The sequence below is a fragment of the Pleurodeles waltl genome, chromosome 4_1 (genome assembly GCF_031143425.1).
Source record: "Pleurodeles waltl isolate 20211129_DDA chromosome 4_1, aPleWal1.hap1.20221129, whole genome shotgun sequence".
Lineage (NCBI taxonomy): Eukaryota > Metazoa > Chordata > Amphibia > Caudata > Salamandridae > Pleurodeles > Pleurodeles waltl.
The window spans coordinates 351,890,184-351,915,644 of record NC_090442.1 but is presented as its reverse complement, the minus strand read 5'-3'; the positions used below and the strand labels follow the sequence as shown (position 1 = coordinate 351,915,644).

Here is a 25,461-nt window from a genome sequence, read left to right as displayed (position 1 = left end):
TTGATGCAGCTGTAAAGAGTAAGCTCTGGTTCTACAGAACAACGCCCCATACAAGCACAGGGGTGTCTTCGTTTGAAGCACTGAGAGAGAGGAAGCCTGCCACGCTATTTAGACCAGCTTGGTTGTCCAAATTATTCAAACATTCTATGTGTAAGGAACACATTAACGCCAAGGTTCGTTCGGGTATGAGGAAAGCTCAAGAAACACAAAAAACATAATATGACAAGAAAAGGAGTGTGAAAGAGTTACGGTTCACGGTTGGTGATTGGGTGCGAATACAACTATCTAGTTCTGTCAAGAAAGGTGACTAAGTTTTCAGAAACTTTGAGGGTTGACAAAGTGTGTGGTAATGCTGTTCGTGTTGGTGGACGTAATTGGTGGAATGTGGGAAACTTGGGAAAAGTTTTACCAAGAGATGTTCCTTTGTCACTTAGCGACCCATTAGACCAGAATGAAAAGGTGAAGAAGTCCTTGAATGTACAAAGACCTGGTGGGGTTGAACCATTGAGTCCTAAAGTAGGGGACGCTTGCTCCGAACTGTTGCCTGTTAGGAAAAGTTGTAGAGTGCACAATTTACCATTGAGGTACCGTTAAGTGAGATTTTTCTTGGTGTTGCTCAAGTTTTAGTATCTATCAAGAAATGTAGTACGTGATGTTTAGACATGTAAAGCGTAATATGTATTATTACCTACATTTAGAAATGTAAAGCGTAATATGTATTATTACCTGATGTTTTTTTCCCTGTATTTTATGGTAATGTAAGGGGGAAATGTTTTTTGTTTGTTTTGTTGGAGGGTTGGTTTTGATTGTTCGTTTTCCCCAAAAAGGGAAAACTAAGGGCCAGATGTAGGAAACGATTTGCGACTCGCAAACGGCAAGAGGGCCCCACAAAGTATTTCAGTGTCTGCAAAGCAGACACTGAAATACGCGACGGGTGCAACTGCACCCGTCGCACCTTCCCACTACGCCGGCTCCATTCGGAGCCGGCGTCCTCGTGGGAAGGTAGATTTGCCCTGGGCTGGCGTGCGGCCTTTTGGCGGCCGCCCGCCAGCCCAGGGCAAATCTCAAAATACCCTCAGCGGTCTTGTGACCGCGGAGCGGTATTTTGTCGGGGGAACATTGGCGGGCGGCCTCCGCCGCCCGGCAATGTTGGAATCACCCCCTTAGTCTTTAAAGTCCTTGCATGGAGAGACCATTGCAAAGACAATCTCCCTCTCTTCCATCTCATTATAGGATAAAAGAGAGAGAGTGACAGGACCGCTGGAGATGGATTCAAGGCCTCTACTGTCCTAGCCCGCTCCTGTGGGAGCTGGAATTCCTCCCACAAGCGGGGAGCTGCTTTAAATACCAGCTCCCTGCTTGTGGAAGCAATGTTTTCATCTCTCTTCCCCACACACATATTTGCATGCAAGGAAGACAGATGAAAACTCAGCTTTCTGGCAGAGGGAGCTGTTTGACAGCCTCTGTCTGCTTTTGCTTGGTGGGGGCTGTGAGCTCTCACGCAATAGTGAACAGCAATGTCCTTTGGTTGGGCACCCCTGGACAAAGCAGGAGCCGGCCATGGGGGATAGCGTACCACAGGGCCATCTATGGCTCCTCAAGCGGGGGGCCTGGCACCCTTCCAACATTCTTTTTGCCTCAGGGAGGTCGTGGGCGCTAGGGCTGTTAGGTGGACCACGCGCCCCACATTGAATTTAAGCCCCATGGAGGTGGTGGTCCCCAGGGCTGCAGGAGGGGCATACGCCCCCCACACTGAAGTTGATTTAATCCCCTTGGAGGTGGTGGTCTCAAGGGATGCAGGTGGAGTTCAGGTGCCCCCCACATTGATTTAAGCCCCGGGGATGGTTGTCCCTGGTGCTATGGTGAGGGTGGTGCTGCCCCCCACATTTTGTTTCACAAAAGCCCTGGGGAGGTGGTGGTCCCCAGTACTGCAGGGGGACCGGACAGGTCCCTGCATTAAAATATTAAAATGACAGCGCCCTCTGGACTTGGGCCACCAGGGCTTCAGAATTATCAAGTGCAGGAGACAGAACGTTTCCTAAACATTTTTGCCGATCAGCAGATCCACCGTGACTTGACTTGTGGCAAAAAAAAAAAAAAAATGCTTTTCAGCTCAGGGGCGGTCCCTCTGGGACCCCATCATCAGAGCTAATCGGTCATGGTGCCCCTATCCTGTCCCCTTTTCTTTTTTTGCTTTTTTTTCTGGGACTCAGCAGAAGCGGAGTCCCAAGATGGCAGCGAACACTTCCTTGTTGAAGTGTTGTCTGCCAATCAGATCTCACACAAAATTGGGAGGGTTTGCGTAGCCTTCGCGTCCCTATATATGCAAATTTGGATTTTAATTCTTCAAAAATTGCTTAGAGGATTTACAACAAATAACAGAAAATGCACTTTCTGGACCAAGAGCTACCTCTCTTCCAAATTTGGCGTGATTCCATTTAGTGGATCAGGCGCGATCGCTGTTCAAAATCCCTGTGGGAATTAAAATGGGAAATGCTCCCTTTTTTTACTCTTCCTTTTTCTCGGTCCCCTGCTTGACGGATCACCCCGAGAACTTTTTAGATAGCACCTAACAATTTTTTTCAGAATGTTTCATGAAGATTCATCAAGCGGCACCAAAGATATAGGCAAGTAAAAAGCTGCATTTTCTATAAAAACTAGGTCCTAACTATAACTACCTAGTGGCGACAGCCAGTAGGTAATATATATATATATATATATATATGTATATATATATATATATATATATATGTTCACTGTTGAAAATCTATATCTAGAAAGCATTATTATTGAAGAACACTAAAATTTGTCTGACCATTTGCTTTGCCAATATGGGTGTAAAAAAAAAAAAAAAGTTAAACATACATTTTAAAAAACGTTATATTACTTGTGTATTTTTCATGCAAATTGCATATAAATACACAAAAAACAGGCTGGCCAAAGCCAGACCTATTGGCTTTGCCCGTTCATCTTGCAGTTCTAGCTGCCAAGTACTTTACAAAATGCTACACTGTTAAAAATATATTTACCTAAATGCTCCTCACACTTCTTTCATATAAAGGATCTTGCTCCATACTGTAACCTATGCAATGGGAATTGCATACTTCGTGAAGCAATAATACACCATGCCCTGCCATAGGTCTCTGAAGACCGCAGGTACACCGCTACAGGTGCATGTGATAATGTAGATTATTTTGTTTTGATTTGACAGTCTGAGGATAATGATTCACAACATATATGTGATCACTAAACTTGAATACCTAAATTGTTCTTCTATGTTGTAAAACTCCAAAAGCCAGACTCCATTGTGAACAAGTTAATTTAGATTGCTTGCCTTTGAATCAATCGATCATTTATTGATCACAGCAAATCACGCGAGGGTCTCGAGATGCTGGAGCTGTATGCTGCTGCATGGATGTATGATCATTCAAATATCCAGGTATTTAGTTCTCTTCTGAATTGCTGGCATCTCTTCTGAATCAGGAACCAGTATTTCTTGAGATGGGGGGTGATGTGGGTCCCACTGGGGAGGTCGGGTATGAGTATTGCTGCTGATTTCTGTATTGTCTGGAGTCTCTTCAGGAGGCGTGGAGTGATTCGTATGTGGAGTTTGTTTCCATAGTCCAATCTGCTGGTGATAAGGACCTGCGTAATTGTCCTTCTGGAGTTTGCCAGCAGCCACCTGAAGATCTTGCAGAGCATGTGAAGGGTGTGGAAGCAGGCAGATGAGACCGTGTCAACTTGTTTCTTCATGGATACTTTGCTATCCAGGATGATGCTGAGGTTGCCGGCGTGGGCTGTTGGGACAGGGGAATATGCAGAGCTCCCCGGGCCACCATGTGTCAGTCCATGGTGATGTATTGTTCCCAAGGATGAGGGCTTCCTTTTTTTCAGCATTTAATTTGAGACAGTGATCCATTTGAGGGTGTTTCAGAGAATTCTGATGTGATGAAGTCTGTTGATCAGGATGTGGTGAGAGACGGTTTCAAATGTAACGGACACATCCAGGAGGATGATGGTTGCTGTTTCCCTTAGGTCCACGGGACTCTGATGTCATCTGCAGCTGTCATCAGAGCTGTCTTGGTGCTGTGGTTAGCTCAAAATCTGGATTGGGGGGGTCCAGGAGGTTGTGGTCTTCTAGGTGTTAGATGAATTGCTAGTTGATTGCTTTCTCAAGGACTTTTGCTGGATAGGGGAGCAGAGAGATGGGCCAGTGGTTCTTCAGTCAGCTGGGTCGGCAGATAGTTTTTTCAGGAGGGCCTCGCTTCAGCATGTTTCCAGTCCTCAGGGAAGGAGGCTGCAGTGATGGAGGGGGCCAGGACCTTCCTGAGCTCATTGCCAATTGTCTTGCTTATGAGGCTGAAGATGTGGTGGGGCCAAGGGTCCGTGGGGGCTCCCAAGTGCACAGAGTTCATGATGGAAATAGTGTCTTGTGTGGTGAGTTTGTAGTTGGTGAGGTGTTTGGGGTTTGTGTTTATGTGTGTGAGCTAGTTTATGCTTTCTGCAGTGGATGGTTGGCATCCAAAATGTTCGCAGATGGCCCTTTCTTGTCATGCCTTTGGCCCATATGAAACATGTCACCATCTTTCACAGAACTTTTGAAAGCTTCAATTCATCCCAGCAATGACTTTGCTATCACACAAGGTGACAGAAGTCTTCTACAAGCTTCCTGATATCTGCATTTCAAGGTCTGACAATGAATGAGTACAATAAACATGTAGTCTGAGTTGACGTATTTTCATCATGCTGGTTCATACCGGTTATGTCTCAGACTTGTGAAAAGTTACCTAATGTAGGCTTAGTGAGGGGTCAACCCTATATAAACCCCATAAATTGACCACTGAATAAGAAAGGTAGTTTGCACCAGGTTATCACAAGTGGTCCTGTCAGTCTGCTGTAGCATCCACTCCTATGCTGAGATGTGATAGAGAGAGGAGAAGAAGTGAGCCCAGCGGATTCATGTTTTCCTTCTGATGGAACACTCTCTCCTGGTTGAAGTCTAATAATCACAGCTGCTCCACTGTGAACATGTTTTCAGTGCTCTTAGCCACAAGAAATTCTAGAGGCAAGGTAGGTACTCGATGCTCTCACAGCGTAGTGCATAGAAGTAGTCTTTAAGTTGTTGTGCTGCTAAGGATGTTCTAATTATGGTTCACTGCTCATAATATTCTCACTGTAGGTAAAATGCTTTTGTGCTGTTTCAATAGTCTGTGTGGTTATTATTCATGTACACAGCAACATGATACATCTGCTGAAATAAACACTTTTTAACCTATATATTGTCTTTCTTTGTGTGGGCTATTCTAAAGAATATCATTTCGTTAGCCCAGAAATCAAGAACCCACATTGGCAAGTATGGGTATACTCATTGGGGAGTGTGGAACTCAAGACATCTGGAATTCACTACTCATCCCTGATCCACCCAGTTAAGTCCCTGCACTCAGGGTTTGGAAATGCAAACCTTGTAGAACAAGGCCAGGGCCCTAGTTTAACAGGCACATGTGGAAGAATTGCTGAAATCATATTCCTTTGCATGTCATATATTACTGAGGATTGAAAAAACTGATCTATGGGTTGCTTTACTGACAATCAGGTTTGTTTCTTTGATATGGTCATTCTTTGGATGTTAGTTCCTTCTATACTTATGATCTGGGGTTAATTTTCTTCGGAGTTGGACAAGACCATATATTTTCATGTCTTTTGGTAACGCACTTCTCATAATGTTGGGTGTTATGGTTTCCGTAATGGAATAGAGCAGCCCCCTCTCTTGATGTCAAAGACTTGTTATGATAAAAGAAGCTGCAGATGGTAAAAACACGCTGGAGGTTGCGGTTCTTTGCGGCAGTCTTATTAGATAAAGAGATGGCGCAATGTATTGGATTTCAAATAGAAGGAAATATAGAGAAGAACACCAGGAAGAGGGATACACCCTGCTCAACACAGGCCACCACCAGGTCTGGCACCAATCTTAGCCAGCTACAGCTAGGGAACATTCCATATTCACTATATTATGCAAATATGGATGCAAGGGGGTATTTCAACATCCACACCTCTAACTAGATAACAAAATAGCACGCAGACTTTTTAAATTCCCCATATCGCCTGGAGTTTCTGGTTTAGGCTCATCACAGAAAATACATTTTCTTTTTTTCACCAAAACTGGTGATTTGCTGTCTACAGTGTATATAAAGCACCTTTCAGGTCATTAAAGCCACTGCAATGCTGGAAATGAATACGAACGACACTCATCTGCCAAATTAATGTTTATTTTCGAGTTTTGAATATAACATGCTTTATTACACATATAATATGGATGTCACAAGCAAGCAACGTCCGAAAAATGTCCTATTCTAACTGGAATAGTTGTATTCTACGCGCACCATTTTATCCATGGTACTCTGTGTTCGAGCTATTTCAATAAGATCGAAAGGCAGACGGATTCATTCTAACCAATATGACTCAAATACTCCATTGGTTGTATGACATTATATCTACCCTCATTACATCGTGTGCCACAAAATCGAAGGCAGTACATGTTCTGCAAGTAACAAAGAAATGTGTATAACATTAATTGTACCACTATATTGCTCACCATTAGATCGTGCCTACCTTGAACCCTACATTAACAACGTTCTAAAGTGTTAGTTTTGCTGTCTGTATATTAATTGCAATTTGAATACTCTTTTGACCTGCATGTGTAATTACATCATTTGACATATTTAATGTAGTAACCTTCACCTAATTGTTTAATTTATTTAAAATTATTTTATTAACATCGTTGTTTTAGGTTTGCTTTACTTATTAATTTCCCTTAGCTTTAGGTAGCAAACACATCTTTACATTATGAATTCATGATTACTTATAAACCTAATATTATTGTGTAATTCTTTTCCTTACTATGTTTTAGTTTAATTTATCTAACACTTGCCTCTAAATGTATCTATGTACTTATTCACTAACATTTGAAAATGCATTAAATCTAAGTATTAGAAGTATTGAATCGAGCTGTAAATTATATATTTATTTGATACAATCCTACATTTAAAGTAGGTTTCTTTTGCTCTTGTATTTTTAAAACCGCTAAACCTTACCATATTGGTTTGCATTTAATATATTATGTTTTTGCTTATCTATATTCTTTAAGTAAGAGCGCTTTTGTGTAGTGCTCCTCTGTACTTGTGGTCTTCCACAGACTGTTATTAATTTCGAATTTCGAATTTAACTGCATCTTTTTCTTTGTCTGATAGTTTTCTTTCTCCACTTTCGCCCTCCCCATTCTCTACTAGGACTTCTTCATCCTCCATCACTGGTCCCCGCATATAGTCAAATGGCTTCTAAGTGGCTATCACCAGTGTACACAAAAGCGGCCGCTACAAATCTCAAGGGTAGGGGGATAGGAGAAATAATTTTTTTTAAAACATAAATAAATAAACCTACTTTTTCCTGCCGCTGCCAGCCACCTTGCTCCTCTTATGAGGGTATTAGGCTATATATAGCATGAAAGCAGTGCCAGGATTGGTCTGAGTGGCTTGTTCTGCCACTCAGACACTACATGGGAGTCTGTGCAGTATCTCCAACCCGGCTGTGTAACACAGCCAGGTTGGAGATACCGAAGTGTACATGTCAGTTCGGCCGGCCTGAGACGCTAAGTGCACAGACTACAATCCTCCACCTTCCCCTCCGATGGACCAGCCCAGCCCATACCTGCACCTGCTGGCTGAGCCAGCAGCTGAAAAATAAAACAATCACAAAACATTGTTTTATTTTTCCACGGCTAGCTCCTAGCCAGGAGGGTGATGCTCCTTCACCATTTAGAAGGAGTCACCCCTGTGTTTAAACCACATTGCTTTGGTTTGTGTACTTTAAAGGTCTGCTTTTCCTCATATTGCTTTCCCAACAACTGACTGATTTATTTATTTCCCCTAGCTACAGTCGCCAAATGCACCAATAATGAAACACCAACATATTAACTAAATAAGCTTCTCTGCAAATATTTTCCAGTGCTCCCCATCAACTATCAGCAATAGGTAAGATTATCAAGAGGGGACTCTGAGGGGCATGACATGCCCATACTTTATTATTTTTAGAAAAACAGTTCCCCTGCTTTTTGTGACTAGATAACCATCCCAGGATGGTTGATTCTGACACTTAAAATGCTCCAGCTGAAGTATAAGGCAGGGTGTTTTCTATGCTATGAAATCAAGAAAAGGGCGGACAGCTAAACAAGCCTTGTCAGGGTGACTGCTCCCCTTTAAGAAATGTACATGTATGCAGCGGGACAATCTGCAAATGTAAATGGTGCTTGGAAGCTGCTATTGGGTTTTATTGATGGAAAACTTGAAGCTTTCTGATGACACACTGATGGAGATGTATCATAAGAGAGCTACCAGCTAATCTGTAAAGTATGTTCCTTCGAAAGACAAATATAAAATTAATATTTCTTAATGACACACATTTGTTCTTTTTGAGTGTTATAGTACATACACAAGTCACAACTGTCCACTACACCAATAAGGGTTCAACTCTGTGGCTCTCTGGTGCAGTGCATTAACTAACAGAGGTTTCATAATGTACAATAGTGCTTTACCCATTGATTAACATAACTTGCATATATTTTGATTTCAGCTGTGTGTTATTTCATCTGTCGTTACCTGAAGGAGAAAGATTATAAAAAGTTACATTATATTTTCAATCAATCAATCAAAGTTTTTTTTTTAGAGCGCTCTACTCACTCGTAGGGTCTCAAGGCACTGTGGGGTATGTCCTCAGGGTTCGGTTCAAGAGCCAGGTCTTGAGGTCCTTCCTGAATTAAGGTAGCGATTGTGACTGTCTGAGGTGGACAGGTAAGGTGTTCTAACATTTTGCTTCAAGGAAGGTGAATGATCTCCCTCCAACCGAGGACTTTCTGTGGGTTACAGAGGCAAGCGGCTGCTGGGAGGAGCGGAAAGGTCTGGCAGATGAGTAAAAGGTAAAGTGGTGGTTGAGGTAGCTGGGTCCAAGGTTGTGGAGAGCACTATAGGCATGTACCAGGAGTTTGAAGTTGATCCTCTTCTTGATGGGGAGCCAGTGGAGATCTCACAGGTGTCCTGTGATGTGTTTTTGATTGGGGGTGTTCAGGACGAGTCTGGTAGGGACATTATGGATTTGTTGTAGTTTGCTAAGGTTCTTCTTGGTGGTTCCAGCATAGAGGGTGTTGCCGTGGTCAAGTCTGCTTGCGATCAGGGCGTGTGTCACAGTTTTGCAACAGTCACGTGGGATCCATTAGAAGATCTTCCGTAGGAGTCCAAGGGTATGGAAACAGGTCAAGGCAACAGAGTTAGCCTGTAATGTTGAGTGCTGAGTCGAGGACCACACAGAGGTTGTGTGCATAGTCTGAGGGGTGGGGGGCTGTCAAGAGTTGAGGGCCACCAGGAGTCATCCCAGGCTGAGGAGGAGGGTCCCAGGATGAGGATCTTGGTCTTTTCGGAGTTTAGCTTAAGGCAGCTCTCCTTCATCCAGGCAGTGAAAGCTTTCATCCCGTCTTGGAAGTTTTCTTGGCCGTTGTGGGGTTTTCAGTCAAGGATATGATTAGCTGAGTGCCATCAGCCTAAGTGACGATGTTCAGTCCGCAGTTTCTGACAATTGGTGAGCGGGGCCATATAGATATTGAACAGCGTGAGACTCAACGAAGATCCTTGGGGTACTCTACAGCTGATCTCCATAGGTTCTGACATGTGTGGCAGGATTTTGACACTCTGCATTTTGCTTGCCAGGAAGAAGTGTATCCACTGAATGGCTTTGCTGCGTAGGCCTGCTGTGTGGAGTCTGGCGCATAGGGTGCGGTGGGACACTGTATTGAAGGCGCCCATTAGATCTAGTAGGATGAGGGCTGCTGTTTGGCTGTGGTCGGGGAGAGAGCAGATGTCATCTGTAGCAGCAAGCAGCGCAGTCTCGGTGCTGTAGTTAGTTCGGAATCCCGTTTGGGAGATGTCCATGATGTTGTTGTCTTCGATGTGTTGGTAGACCTGGGCATTGATTGCTTTTTTGGCTGGGAAAGGCAGCAGTGAGATGGGGCAGTAATTCTTGAGACCTGTTGGGTCAATGTGGGTTTCTTTAAGAGCGAGCGGATCTCAGCGTGCTTCCAGTCGTAGGTAAAAGTTGCTCGTTTGGAGAGGAGCTAGGGTGTTGCCACAATCGACAATCCATTGGCAGAGGTTGCCTGCTGCGGTGTTGGCATCTGTTGTGTCAGGGGTGGCGAGTTGCTGAGGGTGTTGATGAGTTGCTTCTTTTTGGTCTGGTTCTATTTTCTGTGGGGAGCAGGCCGTGTAGGCATGAGCTGTAGGTGTAGTAATGGAAAAATGGATGCAGTATTGCTCAGTCCAGTGTAGCGTTGTTGAGTCGTCAATGGTGACACTGCTGCTGGTGGAACAGATGAACTTGTGTGTGTCCAGTGATGTGTGTTGGTGAGGTGAACAATTGCTTGAGACCAATTGTGTCAAGGTTCTTGAATACAGTGTATTGTGGTCATCGATGTGGAAGTTGAGGTCTCCGAGGAGCATGTAGTTGGGGAAGGTGAGTGCATGGAGGGCTATGATGTCAACGATGGAGTCACTGAAGGCTGGAAATGGGCTGGGTGGTCTGTAGATCAGAGTGCTGCAGATGGTGGTCTTCGGGGTGACGTGCACTTGGAAGTGGAGGTGCTCCATGGGGGAGTGTTCCTGTGTGTAGATTGATAGGTGGAGGGTGGCCTTGTAGGCGATTTCTAGTCCACTGTCTGGTCTGTAAGGCTAGTACTTGTGGAGCAGTTTGTAGATGCTGGGGATGGCGATGGTTATGTCTAGTTCAGATACTGTGTTTGTCCATGTTTCGGTAAGGAAAACAATGTCCGGGTGAGTGGAGTCTATATGGTGCCAAAGTTCCATGGCGTGCTTGTGCAGGGAGCGGATGTTGAGGAGGATGCAATTGAGGTGGCCTGGAGGGGTTTTTTGATGGTTCTGTGTCTGGGGAGTCTGGCATTTGGAGTGCAGAGAAGATGCAATGGTAGTTGCGGCAGTAAAAAGGTCTGTGTGTGCCTCTGCGGAAGTGAGGTGGCACGCAGTCAAAGGCCCAGGGTTCAGAGGATGGAGTGTTTCTGCATCGTGTCGGTGGATGGTGCGATAGCCAGGGTCAGTGGCGCTGTGCGTGATCCAGGTACAGACAGGAATGCCTTTGGGGTGCCTTTGGTGCGCCAGTGACGCGGCAGCGAAGTGGCCACCCTTAAGAAGGTGAGGGAGGGATTGGTCAGCTGAGAGGCAGGAAGGCTGGGCCACGGGGCAGCAGAAGCAGGGAGGGTAGCACGGGAGCCGTAAGGGCAGAGCGCAAAACAGGTGAAAAATGCAAAACAGAAAAAACGAAAAGGAGTAAAAGCAGAAAAAAAAGGGAAAAGAAGAAAGAAAACTGACAGACACAGATGGCCGCTAGGCCACCAGGGATGAGGTGTAGGCTGGTGTCTGAGGGAGGAGGTGGACCTTGAACACAGAGCCTGTAGGCTCTGTCAGACACTGGCAGCAGCGTTCACGCAGGAGGGAATGACGTATGCTGGCCAGAAGGTTTTTTTAAGGCTTTTTTAGGGTTTTTGTTAGGGTTTTTTAGCCACACCTTTGACCACCCACCCCCATGCGCACTAAACCCACCCTATTGCAACCAGCATCACAGTTCAAAAACATTTTAATGCACTTTGACCACCGATCCTAGCCAACATCAAAACCTGCAAACACAGTGGCATCTTATCAAGCTTATGCCCATTAATGTAGATATGTTTAGATGATTTTGCTTTTAGTTACATTTTTGCAGCAGCACAGACTGGCATAGCATGTAATGCACAATTGCAATATTTGTGTGCTATGTAGACTGATCACCCCACTGAATAGAAAGACACATGCTCTTATTATCTTACAACTAAATGACAACATTCATTTATTGCTGTTGAGGAGGTTGCTCTTTTTGGTTGCTACATTTTCTATTAACTTGTTGAATCATTATTGGCAAAAGTGGCTTCTAAACCCTGTAAGCAGTTTTTTTTGCTACATGGGATCTCACAGTTTATGATAGTAGGCAAGGGTTTTGGTGTTTGTTAATTACTCTGGCAAACTGTGTGTTTAGAAAATCTGTGCTGTGAGAATACTTATTGAACCTTCTTTAACTATAGTATTTTGCGTTGCCAACTGTAATTTTCTATACTTTTGTAATTTTATTGTATTAGTTGGTTGCACTATGGGAAAGCATAAACGTACTACTGTATGCCTGAGATGGTTATGTTGACAAGCTTACAGATTAGTTGCCTAGTAAAAGGCATTTCAGTATGACATGTTTATCATGAAAAGATACGACAAAGACAGTAAGCCTGGTATATTTACTATGTAAAACATATGTCAATGTGAATAGTCCTTTTAGAGTAGATTTTCTCTGCACTATGTTAAAGCCTGCAAGCAGGTATTTTGTACATGAAATATTGAAGATTACATTTGTAGGGAAGTAATTTGGTTGCCACCGTTTGAGCAACCCTAGGGATTGAGGATCTGCACCAGTCATTCTTGCTAAAATCTTTTTGGAACACCTGACATGCTTAGCTGCCTGCCATGATCTTGCAACAAAACAAACAATCACTAAATAATACCTACAGATATATATATATATATATATACATATAATCATCCATCCATATAGAGACATGGGTGGACATTGGATCAGCCCTATTCTTCCACCGGTCTCTCATTTACACTCTGCGTCCATCCATAACTGCATGGTGTAATGGTTCAGTTCACATCAGTAATTAGTTCTCTTGCCCTGTGAATGATGGCATTTTCTGATCAGATTTGTACATCAATAGAAAAAAATTAGGGTGCTTCAGTGTCCAGCCTCGATGGCCAGTCCTCTAGTTTTTAATTTCCCTTTTTGTGTAGTTTCACTTTAATTTATTTGCCTCTCCTGTTTTTTTTTTTTAAAGGGATACTACAGTTCTCCAGGCAGTGCTACTATGCCGTTAGCTTGCCTCTCACTACATCTGTAATGAACCACATCCTGCGTGGCCACTTCCTCTAAACAAAGTGACCATAACTATATACAATACTACTGAAAGACAGGCACCCACTACTGTGATTAGTTTAGTTATTGCACACATATTCCCCCATGTTTTGTCGGCAACATGATTTTTATTTTTATACTTGCATTCTTTCAATTAGTCTTGCATATGTTGTTGAGTTTGTGCGTGTTTTATTGTGGTTGTGTCACAGTGTGAATGCAGGAGTGCAAAGATGAGTGACGGAGCGAATATGTGATGAAGTACTGAGTGTCTAAACCAGTACACGACAAAAGAAGCCCTTATATTCATAAGCCGGACCTATTGGCATTCACAATACTTGTTTCCAACTCTCTCCAATGGGAGGCATGGATGACTTATGAATGCTATATCAGAGGCCACAAAGCATCTTTGAGATAGTGATGCAACAAAGGAACTGCTGGCATATAAAAATAATGTAAACAAATATTGCTCCTGTGGAGCCCATGGTGTAACACAAATGAATGCACCCACAGCGAGGAGGAACCCTATAATTAAGGATGTCCCACATTTGGGTGATGGCTACTGTCCTTTTTAAAGAGATTTGTAAGAGGGTTACTTGAAGATGAACAGTTGTTGATCAATTATTTGTTGCCCTTGGTCAATGTTTGTCAGGCCCACTTCTTGTTAAGTCTCAATGATGTTCTAGTAATTGTTGGTGTTACTATTTTACATCATACTTCATTGCATCTCTCAAATCATCCAAGGATACTAGACATTAGAAATGTTCCCCTAAACATTTTTGAATCTTTCCTATGAGAGAGAATTGTCACCATCGCTATTTAAAGTCTGTGAAATGTCTTTATCCCCCAAACTCTCTGTGAAATGTCATTATCCCAAAGACTCATCAACATCTGTGTTGAACCTCTGAGCAAAGTGAACTAGTTCCTCATATTTCAAATCTATTATTACAATTTGAATAGATGGGGATCTGGGAGCACTCACTAATAACTTTCACCTATGCTATTCATACTAGGCTTTAAATGGACTGGAATCTGGGTGTGCTCACTAACAAATCAGACTTTTGCATGAGGGCAGTCAGGGACTAAATGAGCAGTCATTGGTTTTAACTGAGGAGTAAGAGGTTTTAACTGATATTGGTCTATGGTGAAGAGGACCATAGGACATGTGTCTTCGGGATATCAATCAAAATATGCAGGATAACCAAAATCAGCCACAAAGAACACTGACTTTGAACTGGATGCTAACTTCTATCAGTGTGCTTTTCTAAGAAATATTGATGTATCCAACTTCAGTATTAATATGTCAGCATTGACTATCCACTATCGGCAAAGGTTTGATTGGAACAATGCAATATACCATGGGTTCTGTGAATATAATTTTTAAAGATACTGGTAGTACAGAATGCAGCATTAATCTACCTTCAGCTACTTCTGTCCATAAAGCCCTTGACTAGGTCCCCTTTTTAACCAGAATTTTATTAACAATCCTTTACATTACACACTGAATTCTTTATAGATGGATTTCTACGTTTTTGGCTAACATAGAATACAGATCCTCTTTGCTTGTTGCTTTCACTCTTTAGATGAGGTGACATTTACAGTTCCTGGTTTAGGAGAAAGAGGAGAAGCAGTTGACACATTCTATACTGGATCCTGTAGATCAGAATAGTATTCCATTTGTTTTATATTTGAGACTTAATAATCTGACATGTAACAGAAAGCTCCAGAACTGGTTGGTTACCTATTGTTATTCTATTAAGTCAAACTGCAGCTCCTCAGTAGCGTCAGTGAACCAAAATGGATGATAGAAAGCTCATCAAAACTCAAAATACTATTCAATTGTATTGCTTGTTTAAATAAGAATTATTTGAATGTCTCCTCTGGATTTAGCAGTAAAGTATCCCTACATTTCTGGTACATCTAGGTCTCCTTTAGAGTGTAGACAAAATTAAAAATCCTGAATTTTCCTGAAGGAGAAACTAAATACTGAGTATACTTCATGGTCGCCCAATGTCCTTCACCATAGGGATTTTATGGTGGAGGAAATTCAGCTGATGGATTCTACTTAACATTTAGAGCTTACTCCTGAAAATGGAGGATTTTCAGTTACCTCGAAACACTAAATTAGATTGTCTGTTCCATCTGATGGTCCATTCATGAGAGAAGAAGAGAATTGGAAAAGGTTCTAGATGGGAAGTCTGAACTTATAAAACTGATCAAGCTCTAGTAAACACAGACTTAGTGAGCGGACCAAACTGACACTCTGCCCTATTATCACTTTCAACTTTTTTTCACATCATAGTCATGTTTCACTGGTTTATTTCAGGTTCCAGTAGAATGTTGTAGCCTTTTATGTTACAGACACTGAATCAGAGTTGAGAGAAATCGGGTTGTTGGTTGAAGATGGTGTGTGACCCCTGTTCAGGCAACAGCAACAATCCCTGTCAGGGTGAACCACAAAAATTCCTAAATTAACCTGTGTCTAACCCTCTGGTAACTTGCCACAAAAGCAGTCAGCCTTAACTTATAGACAATAATATACAAAGTATATTTGCAGCATACAAACATTAATAAAATAAAAACACAACACAAGAAAAACTCCCACACCAATTTAGAAAAATGGAGTGAAATTTAATAAATCATTTGATACCAAAATGACAAAAGGCAATCAGTAGAATGTGGGTTATAAATTTTTAAACTATTATGTAAAAACAATTGCCTAAATGATTAAAGCGCCAGCTTCTGATATCTAGCTGTGCGAGACTGGGTCAAAGTCGAAAAACAGCCCTACCACGAAGCAGCGCGAGTCAGATACACAGAGTTAATTTGGCCCGGTCGGCGCTTACCTTCAGAAATAGAAGAGATTTTGAGGAAAATGTTCAGAGAGTTAAAGCTCAGCAGTGCAAGGCTGCAGGTGCTGTCCAAGGAGCAGGACCCTGGATGAAGTTGTGGTGAAGATTTCTACGTTCAGACTTTGTCACTTTTTTGGTAGTTGAAAATCTTCAGCCGAATGAAGCTGGAGGCTGTAGCCAAGAAGAATTCTACTGGGCCAGGTATTGCTTTGTTGAAGGACTGCTGCTGTTGTGGAGAAGAACGTAGTGGGAGCTCCTGAGAAGTCAGGCTGTCCGGCGATGAACTTTGAGCAGATAGACAAGCATACTGATCCCTGTCTTACCCCCTTTCTCAAAGCAGATTTTAGCCAAACGCTTTCTTAGTTCCAAGTTTTGGATTTTGGCTATCTAGGCACCTGTAACACCACCACCAATGGTCCAGGACTAGAGGGGCACCACTTGGTGTGTTAGAACTCACTCAGAGTGGGTCCAGGTGTGGGTTTACGATGGGGGGAGCCTTTTCTGTTCCTGAGGCTCTGAACAGGTGGCCAGCAAACTAGCTCTTGGAGTAACTCTGTTAGTCCTGAGTTCAGCAGTAGGACAGAGCTCAAGCAGTAGGGCAGACCTCTGAGGATTGAAGGCTGGCTCCAGGCTGCAAAGAAGTCGTTCTAGGTGCAGCAAGGTAGTCATGTGGAGTACACAACAGGCCACATCAGCAAGCCGTCCTCTGAGAGCCCTTCCGCAGGTCCAGAAAGTGAACTGAAGAATTGGTTTGAGGATCAACATTTATAGATGTTGTGTTCTTTGAAGTAGAGGTTTCTTGAGAATTCCCTTTGAAGTGCTTTAAGATTCTGGACTCCGCTGCCCGGCTCCAGGCTAGCTGCATGAAAAATGTAGGGATGACAAGTCCTCTGTTTGACAGCAGAGCAGACTATTCAGTTTCAAGTGGGGCTGTGCACAGCTCTGTCCCCTGACCCCCTCCTGCCAGTTGATTGCCCATCCAGACACACCTAATCTGTCTACTGTGTGGGCGACTGGGAGGAATAAACAAAGTCTAACTTCCAACAACATCTAGTCATGTTATCCAGGACACATGCAGGCCCTAACTAGTTTAGGGCAGGAAAATGCCGGCGTTGCATTTTTAGAATTGTAACTTATATGACGACACTATTAAAGAGGATTTTAATTACAATTTCTCAAGCCCCAAACATGAAATGCTTACCTGTTGCCAATCAAAGGTCAGCACTTATTACATGTGATAAGGCAACGTTACCGTAGAGTTGACATATGCAATAAAAGAGGAGTTAATTGGCAGTTAGAACTGTGTTCGGGCTCAATGGCAGACCTGGGACATGTTTTAAGTGGCTACTTAAATGGTAGGCATAATAGGTGCTGCAGGCCCACTAGCAGCATTTCATTTACAGGCACTGAGTATACGGTATACTACTCTACAGGGGATGTATAACTAAATTAAATCTGCAAATCAAGTGCAAGCCAATTTTACCATGTTTAAAGGAGAGAGCACAAGCACTTTAGAACTGGCTAGCAGTGGTAAAGTGCATGGAATCATAAGGCCAACAAAAACTAATTTGGCTTTAATAGGAGGGGTGAAGGTGAAGGCAAAATGTTTGGGGGAAGACCACACTAAGGCTGAGAAGTGTAACATGAGTCCTGCAGAAGTACATGCTGTAAAGCTTGCTTATTCCTTCTTCTCTCTCTCCTTCTAGAGGTAGCCTCACAGTGGCCCTTCTCCATCCACAGTCTAGTCTTAAGTCTGAGATCTTTCTAGAGTCCTTCTTGAATGGAATGAAATGCAGATTGCTTCGGTCCTGCAGATGTCTATAATCCTCTTCCTTGTGTAGCAATCTGAATCCATGGCTTATCCTCCTTTAAGGGGGTGTAAGTATTTCTTTTGTCAGAATGTGTAGTTAAGGCCTGCTGATCTTTTTTCACAACGTAGTAGGTGACTGTTAAAGGCATATCAAATGCCAAATCCTCAGTTATTGTAAAACTCACTCTGTGACTGCGCTCTAGGATCAACTGTTTTACTTCTCGATCTTCTTAACTACCAAGAAAGCTTTTAAGAGGCCAGTGTCTTAGATGACAAACGCTTGTTTTGCTATGTATAACTTTTTGGACTCTGTGACCATTTGATTTGTTAAAAAATATTCAGTTTTTCTGCATCGTGTAGTGGTTCCCAAAACTGTGGTCTGGGGACCTCTGGGGGTCCGTGAAGTCTCCTTACGGGTTCGGGACTGATCAGAAAATTAACATTAACAGATTAATAAAGTGTATATAAAGGTGCTAAATGTACAATTGGAATTTTTTTAATGTATTGTAAATGCCAAGGAATTTGAAATTAGAGGCTAAAAATTAACTTAGTATCCTCAGTTAGATTCATGGGAGCAGCGCAGGTGTATCAAAGAGAATATAGTACGGATGATAAGTGCCTTCAATTGAATTTAGAAAAGCTCCTGCCTATTAAAATTAAAATTTGTATTTCATTTGTTTGCAAATTAAATAACATTTGTTATCATTTGTATGTGTGTTTGATGGAGCGCTTGTTTCTGTATTTTCTGTGTATTATTCAGCGGTTCAAATCATCAACATGTTTAGGCCTGGGTCCCCGGCTTCCAGTAATGACTCAGTGGTGGGGGGTGCCCAGATTCCAATGATTTTGTGGGGGTCCCCAGGTTCCAGTAATTATAAAGTGGGGGTCCACAGCAGTCAAAGTTTGGGAACCACTGATTTACATTGTATTTTCACTCAACGCACCACCTTTCGTGCAATCAGAAAACCCAAATGTTGGGGAAAATCTTGACTTTGGAAACATCTGTAGTGTTGAGGTTAAATTAAGGACACACTTCTAAGAACAGCAGTAACCTTACATAGAAGTAATTCAACAGGAGCAAATGCCCTACTCTTTTTTTTAGAGGTTTGTGATTCGGCTTAAAGTATTTACAATCACATGAATGTAAAGTGTAGTTGTATGCAAGTAATTCTATAGGTAGGTAAAGGATATGCCTGCCTTGAAATAAATGGAACCCACTGACTCATTTACATGTTAGATTGCTTTTCAATAGAGATGAAATACATTTTGTTTTACATTACTATATTAGACATTCCCAAGAATGCACACTAAGCTTATTTCGCAATATAAATATATCCTTGATAGATACACGGGAGCCGATACATAATTATTTGACATTGTATGACATATTTTATTACCTGTGTTGTATTTGTGTATTCCACGTTCTTACCTTTTTGTCCAGTCCTCTGGAATATTATGTGCGGAAAGTAAAGTGAAGCTTAGTCGTGAATCTGCCTCGGTCTCCGAGCATTCAATGCTCCTAGGCAACTGCTCTATCTGAAAGTCTGTATTAAAGCTTCGACTGTAGATGTAGATAAGGTGAGAGATGGCTCTGGATAACGCCGTTGCAGCTCTTTCTAATTTGCCTTCCAAAAATAAACGTACATACCAGTATTACAAGGAGAAGAAGCATTCCAACAGCCTAACAACTGAGTAACAATACAATGACAAACAATTTTGCCATTTGTGCTTTTCAGACAACAGAATGTTCAGACAACAGAATGTTCAGCCAACGAACAGTTTTTACGTATATAAAGAAATTACATATTTAGGAAACGTAAGGGTAGAGTTAATGGCGAGAAAGGATTGCAACCATCTTGAGCACAGGCTAAGGAAACTTAATAGGATAGCTCTTGGACCACCATGAACTGCAAAAATGAAACAGAATATCTGCTTCGGGAGCCGGCACGAGACCATTTCTATCAAGCTAAGAATAAGAATTCAAAAAGAAAAACAGCAACATAAGAGGGTGATCTTGTTATTTTGATCAGTCGACCTCTCAGTGTGGATTGCAACTGAATAAATTAGACTAACTTTATAGTATAAGGGAACAAATTCAAATTACAGTCATGGTGAAAAGGAGGGATCCAGAAACAGCATTTGGAAGGTGCATCCACAATTATCTGACTCAAGTGGAATAGTAAGGCTGATATGGGCCCTGATGCAAGTAAAGAATGTGGCCCTCGGTGGTGTAGTATAAACCATACATAATTAGAGTGCAGTGGATTTCTGCAACCCTTTGACCTTTCTGCCACTCCATCTGTTGCATCAAGTGATCGATGCCAAAAACTTACGTAAAAATACATAAGTGAAACCTATGTCATGCTGCATTCATATGGTTTATTTAAAAATTGTGCCATTTAACCTGTTTTGAAGACCTGTGATATAAGGTTGCGAGATGACCCGAATATGCTATTGTCCTCAATTTCACCCCAGTCACCCGACTATCACACCACAGCATCAGCACTTTCTCAGCATCACTGCACACCTGTAGTGCCAACTTCTACCCAGCTTCAATTACGTTGCCTATCATCCTCAGGATGCTACTTTGGCAAAATGGCATCACTTACTGCACCTGTATCATTCCAGCAAACACAAATCATGTGACATACTAACGGCTAAACAATTTGCAGGACTCATGACAGCAAATCTCCTTTCTTTTTTCCCATTATGCAGCGAATGATCCATCTCCATCTCTCACATGGCCATTCTTTTGAGCATTATCTCTACTCTAATATTCTTTTCAGGTAGATCATTACACTGAGCAAATGGCAACTCGGCCTTGTGTGCATGATATGAATGCATAGCACAGTTACCCTTAAATAATGGGCATCAGTTAATTCAACAATATCAGAAATACATTTCACAAAATGAAAATTATGAAAATAATTCGTACATCACAATAGTCAAAAATATAAAAATCATAATGAGTCATCTGTTGCTAAATGCATATTCATACCACATTTATCATTACTAAACTAAAATCCCAATTCATTTCCCCATTGCCTATCTGCACTCAACAATATACTCTTTTAAACAAATACATATTGTGAAGTTCACAATCCGGGCATGGGCATAACCGACATCAGTGTGCGGGGTGAAGCGATGAACTCCTCTTGGTTCCCTTTAATTAATAAACCTCGGATGGAGGTAACTAGCGAGACAGGTGTGATCAAACAACTTGAGAAAAAAACCTTCGAGCTAACTAAGGGAGTTGTTCCTCAAAAGTAGTTTCGAAACCATCACAGATTATCTTAGTGTTTCTCCGAGATCGGCACTTGACGTGTTTGCGTATACAGGACTTTGCAACGCTATTTATGAGATTTATCCTTAAATCCCAGCAGAGCTGCAGCCATTGCTCTTCCTGATAACGACTAACCCCAACAGATTACTAACCATAATGTGCATTAAGATAGTAAATGATGCAGGCCTCCTGGTGACTCAGGCCAGAACCCGATGGTCTCAAGACTTGGATGTGAGATTTCAGATGCTCAATGGGCGTACTGCTGCCACCAAAGAAAAGAAATAACCACTAAAGGGAGGTTTTGCTTCATTCATTTAAAAAACATTCACAGAGCGTATTATATGCCAGCCAGCATATTGCAGTTTGGCATTGTCATGGACTCCACTGCTGACATTTTGAAGCATTTGGCACAGATTATTTTCACCTGGTTTGGGAATGCCCAATGGTTAAGGCATTCTGACTATGGGTCTTCGAGGCAGTGGGGATGATAAAACCTTATGCAGAGTGCACCACACTCCTTGGATTCACCAAAAACTAAGCCAAAATCATCTAGAAAATAGGTTCATCGGACAACGATGATGGAATGAAGTCAATTGAAACCTCCATTTGGTGGTCGAAAAAGCCACCTCAAAACTAGACGTGAAATTGATCCAAACAGACCTGACAACCCTAAATTCAAAACATAAACAAACTGGCTCCCTTCTCTCCAACTTAGAAAAGAGTAGAAGATGCTGCCAACTGGGGAAATGAAATATACACCTTTAAAAGAAGGTAAAAGACCTAGAACATAGAAGCAGGTAGGATAACAGAAGGATCTTTGAGCAACCTCAAAAGGGAAAAGGAGATGACATGCTGTTTCTCCTCTAAACATTTTTAAGTGAACTTCTGTGTATGACCTTTTCTGTAGCTTTCTAATTTCATGGGGCACGTGGGCTATCTCGCCAACAGAATGGGCCAAAGCCAGACATTACTTGGATGTTGAAACACCAGCAGGAGAAGGATATCCTGCACCCTGCATTAAACTAAAAGGGCCCATTCAATTTAAGGGTTGTAGGATCCCACCTTTTCCAGATCAACCTACTTAGGAGAATGTTCTTAGCACTGCGTCGGACCCTATGGAAATGGAATTTAAAATTTGGGCCCCTGGATGTAATGCTGATAACCACAATGTTTAACAAGGGTCTACCAGGACCGAGAAGAGTAGGAATGTTTCCTAGCTATCTAGAAATCATGTCCATATAATTTTAATCCTTACTGCCACCTGCTCCTGATGAACAGAACCAACCTTTTGGATCCGGCATAACTCATAGAGCCACCACTTTAAAAACAAAACTATGTTTCTCAATCAGCATTTGTGTGTAACAGAGAGTAGTCTGACCCCTGTTGAAGGAGCATTCAGCAGTACCATAACACTTTAGATGGATTAAACATGTTTTCGCTGACCAGGAGACAACTGAAACCACTATATCAGCCAGAAAGACCTCCCCTTTTGTTATGCTTTTCATCCTTGGCGTGGTCTCCCTTAACTTTTTGCCTCTGTTCTCCAGGTTGTTGATGTGTGCTGGACTCCGATTTTGCTGTTTTTGTTACTCTGGGCACTTTGCCACTGCTAACCAGTGCTAAAGTGCAAGTGCTCCTTTACAAAATGTGTATGTGATTAGTTTACCCATGATTGACATACTTGATTTACTAGTAAGTCCCTAGTAAAGTGCACTAGAGGTGCCAGGGCCTGTAAATCAAATGCTACTAGTGGGCCTGCAGCACTGGTTGTGCCACCCACATAAGTAGCTCTGTAATCATGACTCAGACCTGCCACTGCAGTGTCTGTGTGTGCAGTTTTACCTGTAAATTCGACTTGGCAAATGTACCCACTTGCCAGGCCTAAACCTTCCCTTTTCTTACATGTCAGACACCCCTAAGGTAGGCCCTAGGTAGCCCCAATGGCAGGGTGCAGTGTATGGTTAAGGTAGGACATATAATAATGTGTTTTATATGTCCTGACAGTGAAATATTGCTAAATTCGTTTTTCACTGTTGCAAGGCCTATCCCTTTTATAGGTTAACATGGGGGCTACCTTTAAATCTGATTAAAGTGTAGATTCCCTATGGGACATGTGGAGTTTGGGGTCTCTGAGCTCACAATTTAAAAATACATCTTTTAGTAAAGTTGATTTTAAGATTGTGCGTTTCAAAATGCCACTTTTAGAAAGTGAGCATTTTCTTGCTTATACTATTTCTGTGACTCTGCCTGTTTGTGGATTCCCTGTCTGGGTCAGTTTGACAGTTGGGCTGGTTGCACCTCACACTAGACAGTGACACAACGAGAGCTGGGGTGTAGCCTGCATTTCCTGATGAGCCATCTGTGCTAGGAGGGAGGGAAGGAGTGGTCACTCTCACCTGAAAGGGCTGTGCCTGTCCTCACACAATGCAGTCTCCAACCCCCTGGTGAGTGTCTGGGGCCTGGCCTGGGCAAGGCAGGATTTCACATTCCAAAGAGACTTTACTTTGAAGTAGGCCTACTTCAAAAGAGAAACTGGGTATAAGAAGGGCACCCAAAACCACAGACTTTAGAACACTTCTGGAAAGAAGAGGAACCTCTGCCTGGAGAAGAGCTGAAAAGAAGTGCTGCTCTGCCTGTGACTGTGCACTGTGGAGCTATCCTGCAGTTGCTGCTTCTGCCAGACTAAGAGGGCAAAGACTGGACTTTGTGTGCCTTCCATCTTGTGAAAAAATCTCTAAGGGCTTGATTTAGAGCCTGCCTCCTGTTGTTTGAAGTCTCAGGGACAGCAAAGACTTTTCTCTGCCAGCACCTGGAGTCTCTGGAGAGACTCCTGCTCTGACAAGTGGTGCCCTATCCAGTCCCTGGGCCCTTGAAAGGAAAGCAGGTGGAAATCCAAGGAAATCGACTTCGGACCAATGCCGCTGCTGAATCCGGTGATGCCGACTGCACCCGATGCCGTGACCTTCGCTGGAACGATACGCTCTTCACAGGCCCGACGCCGCTGCAGCCCCGCTGAAGTCCGCGATTCCGTGGAAGTCGCCGCACCACGTTGTGACCGACGCCGCTCGAAGTGCACGGATTCAACGTTTCGCACCGACGCCGCGATCCCCGACTTAGCGCATCTACTTGTTTTCACTCTTCACCAAAGGTACTGTACTTGGGGGTCTACGCGACTCCGTGTCTGGCGCCGCTGGTGTTGGCTTGTTGGGAATGACTGTCACGATGCCGTGTTAACACCTCATCAAAACATTTTGTGTTTCTAAGCGCTATTTTTGAGTTTAATCTTTAAAAATTCATAACTTGATTTGTGTATGTCGGAATTTTTTCGTTTTGGTCTTGTTTTGTTTAGATAAATATGTTGTGTCATGTTGTAGTGTTTCCATTGAGTTACTGTGTGTGTTGGTACAAATACTTTACACCTAGCACTCTGAAGTTAAGTCTACTGCTCTGCCAAGCCACCAAGGGGCTAAGCAGGGGCTAGCTGAGGGTGATTCTCTTTTACCCTGACTAGAGTGAGGGTCCTTGCTTGAACAGGGGGTAACCTAACTGTCAACCAAAGACCCCATTTCTAACACTTTTCCACATATACCTTTTGAAACAACAAGCATTGGGAAGACAGACAGAGAGCAAACCTGCCAGTATAAAGTTTAAGTCAAGTGCAACTGAGAATAATACAGTTTTCCAAATCCGATTTTCTTTATGATACCCAACTCTTATCACTACCCTCCCTCCTTTATCGATAAGGAGCACAAACACACAAGTCTGGTCAGGAAAGCAGTAGGTTGTTCTGCTTACTACTACCTAGCGAACTCTGACCTGTTTCAGGTCCTGAGCTCGCCCCCCATGACCGCAGCACCAACCTGCTGCCTTCTGCCTCTGTCCCACGAGCACGCTGCCGTTTGCGTGTTCGAGGCCCTCCTCCACCCGCAGGCATCCTCCTGCGCCTCATCCCTGGTGGCTAGTGGGCTCACTTGACCCGTGTGCCGCTTCCGCCGGCCTGTAAGTGTTTTTTGGCTTTTTCATTTTTTCAGCGCCTCGCCGCCGGCGCTTCTGCCCCCTTTGTGCCCCCCTGATTGCTGTCTCCCCGATCGTGTATTGTGCCATTATTGTATTTCTGATTGTATTTCTGATTGTATTTTCTCATTGTAACTGCTTGTAGTTTTGCTCGTTTTCAGTGTTTTTTGCCCCTTGTGCGCTCCCCGTTCCCTGCCGCTGCCTCCCTGCGGCCCGCCCCCCTCGCGCCCCCATTTGCCGCTCCCTCCCGCCTCCCGCCTCCCGCCTCCCGCCTCCCAGCTGCTCCTCCCTCCCCCCTCCCTTCTTAATGGCTGGTGCTGCGCGTCCGCGCAGCGGGCGCGCCGCTGGCGCGCCAGAGGCGCACCAGAGGCAAGCCCGTCTGCGCCCGTCCGCGCCTGGACCGCGCCCAGTGCCACACCCCCTGGCCCTCGCGCCCCCCGCATCCGCTACTCGATCAACGAACT

The 25,461-nt window shown here is 43.2% G+C and overlaps 1 protein-coding gene across 2 annotated transcripts in view; it reads right to left on the bottom strand.

Moving 5' to 3' along the window:
* The window catches only part of PIK3C2G (phosphatidylinositol-4-phosphate 3-kinase catalytic subunit type 2 gamma), a 2,001,768-nt gene that overhangs the window by 1,196,665 nt on the left and 779,642 nt on the right, over positions 1-25,461 (bottom strand). For both annotated transcript variants that reach the window (XM_069228485.1, XM_069228486.1), the window contains exon 11: positions 19,130-19,325. In XM_069228485.1, coding sequence (XP_069084586.1) covers positions 19,130-19,325 — 196 coding nt within the window. The remainder of the gene's footprint in view (positions 1-19,129; positions 19,326-25,461) is intronic.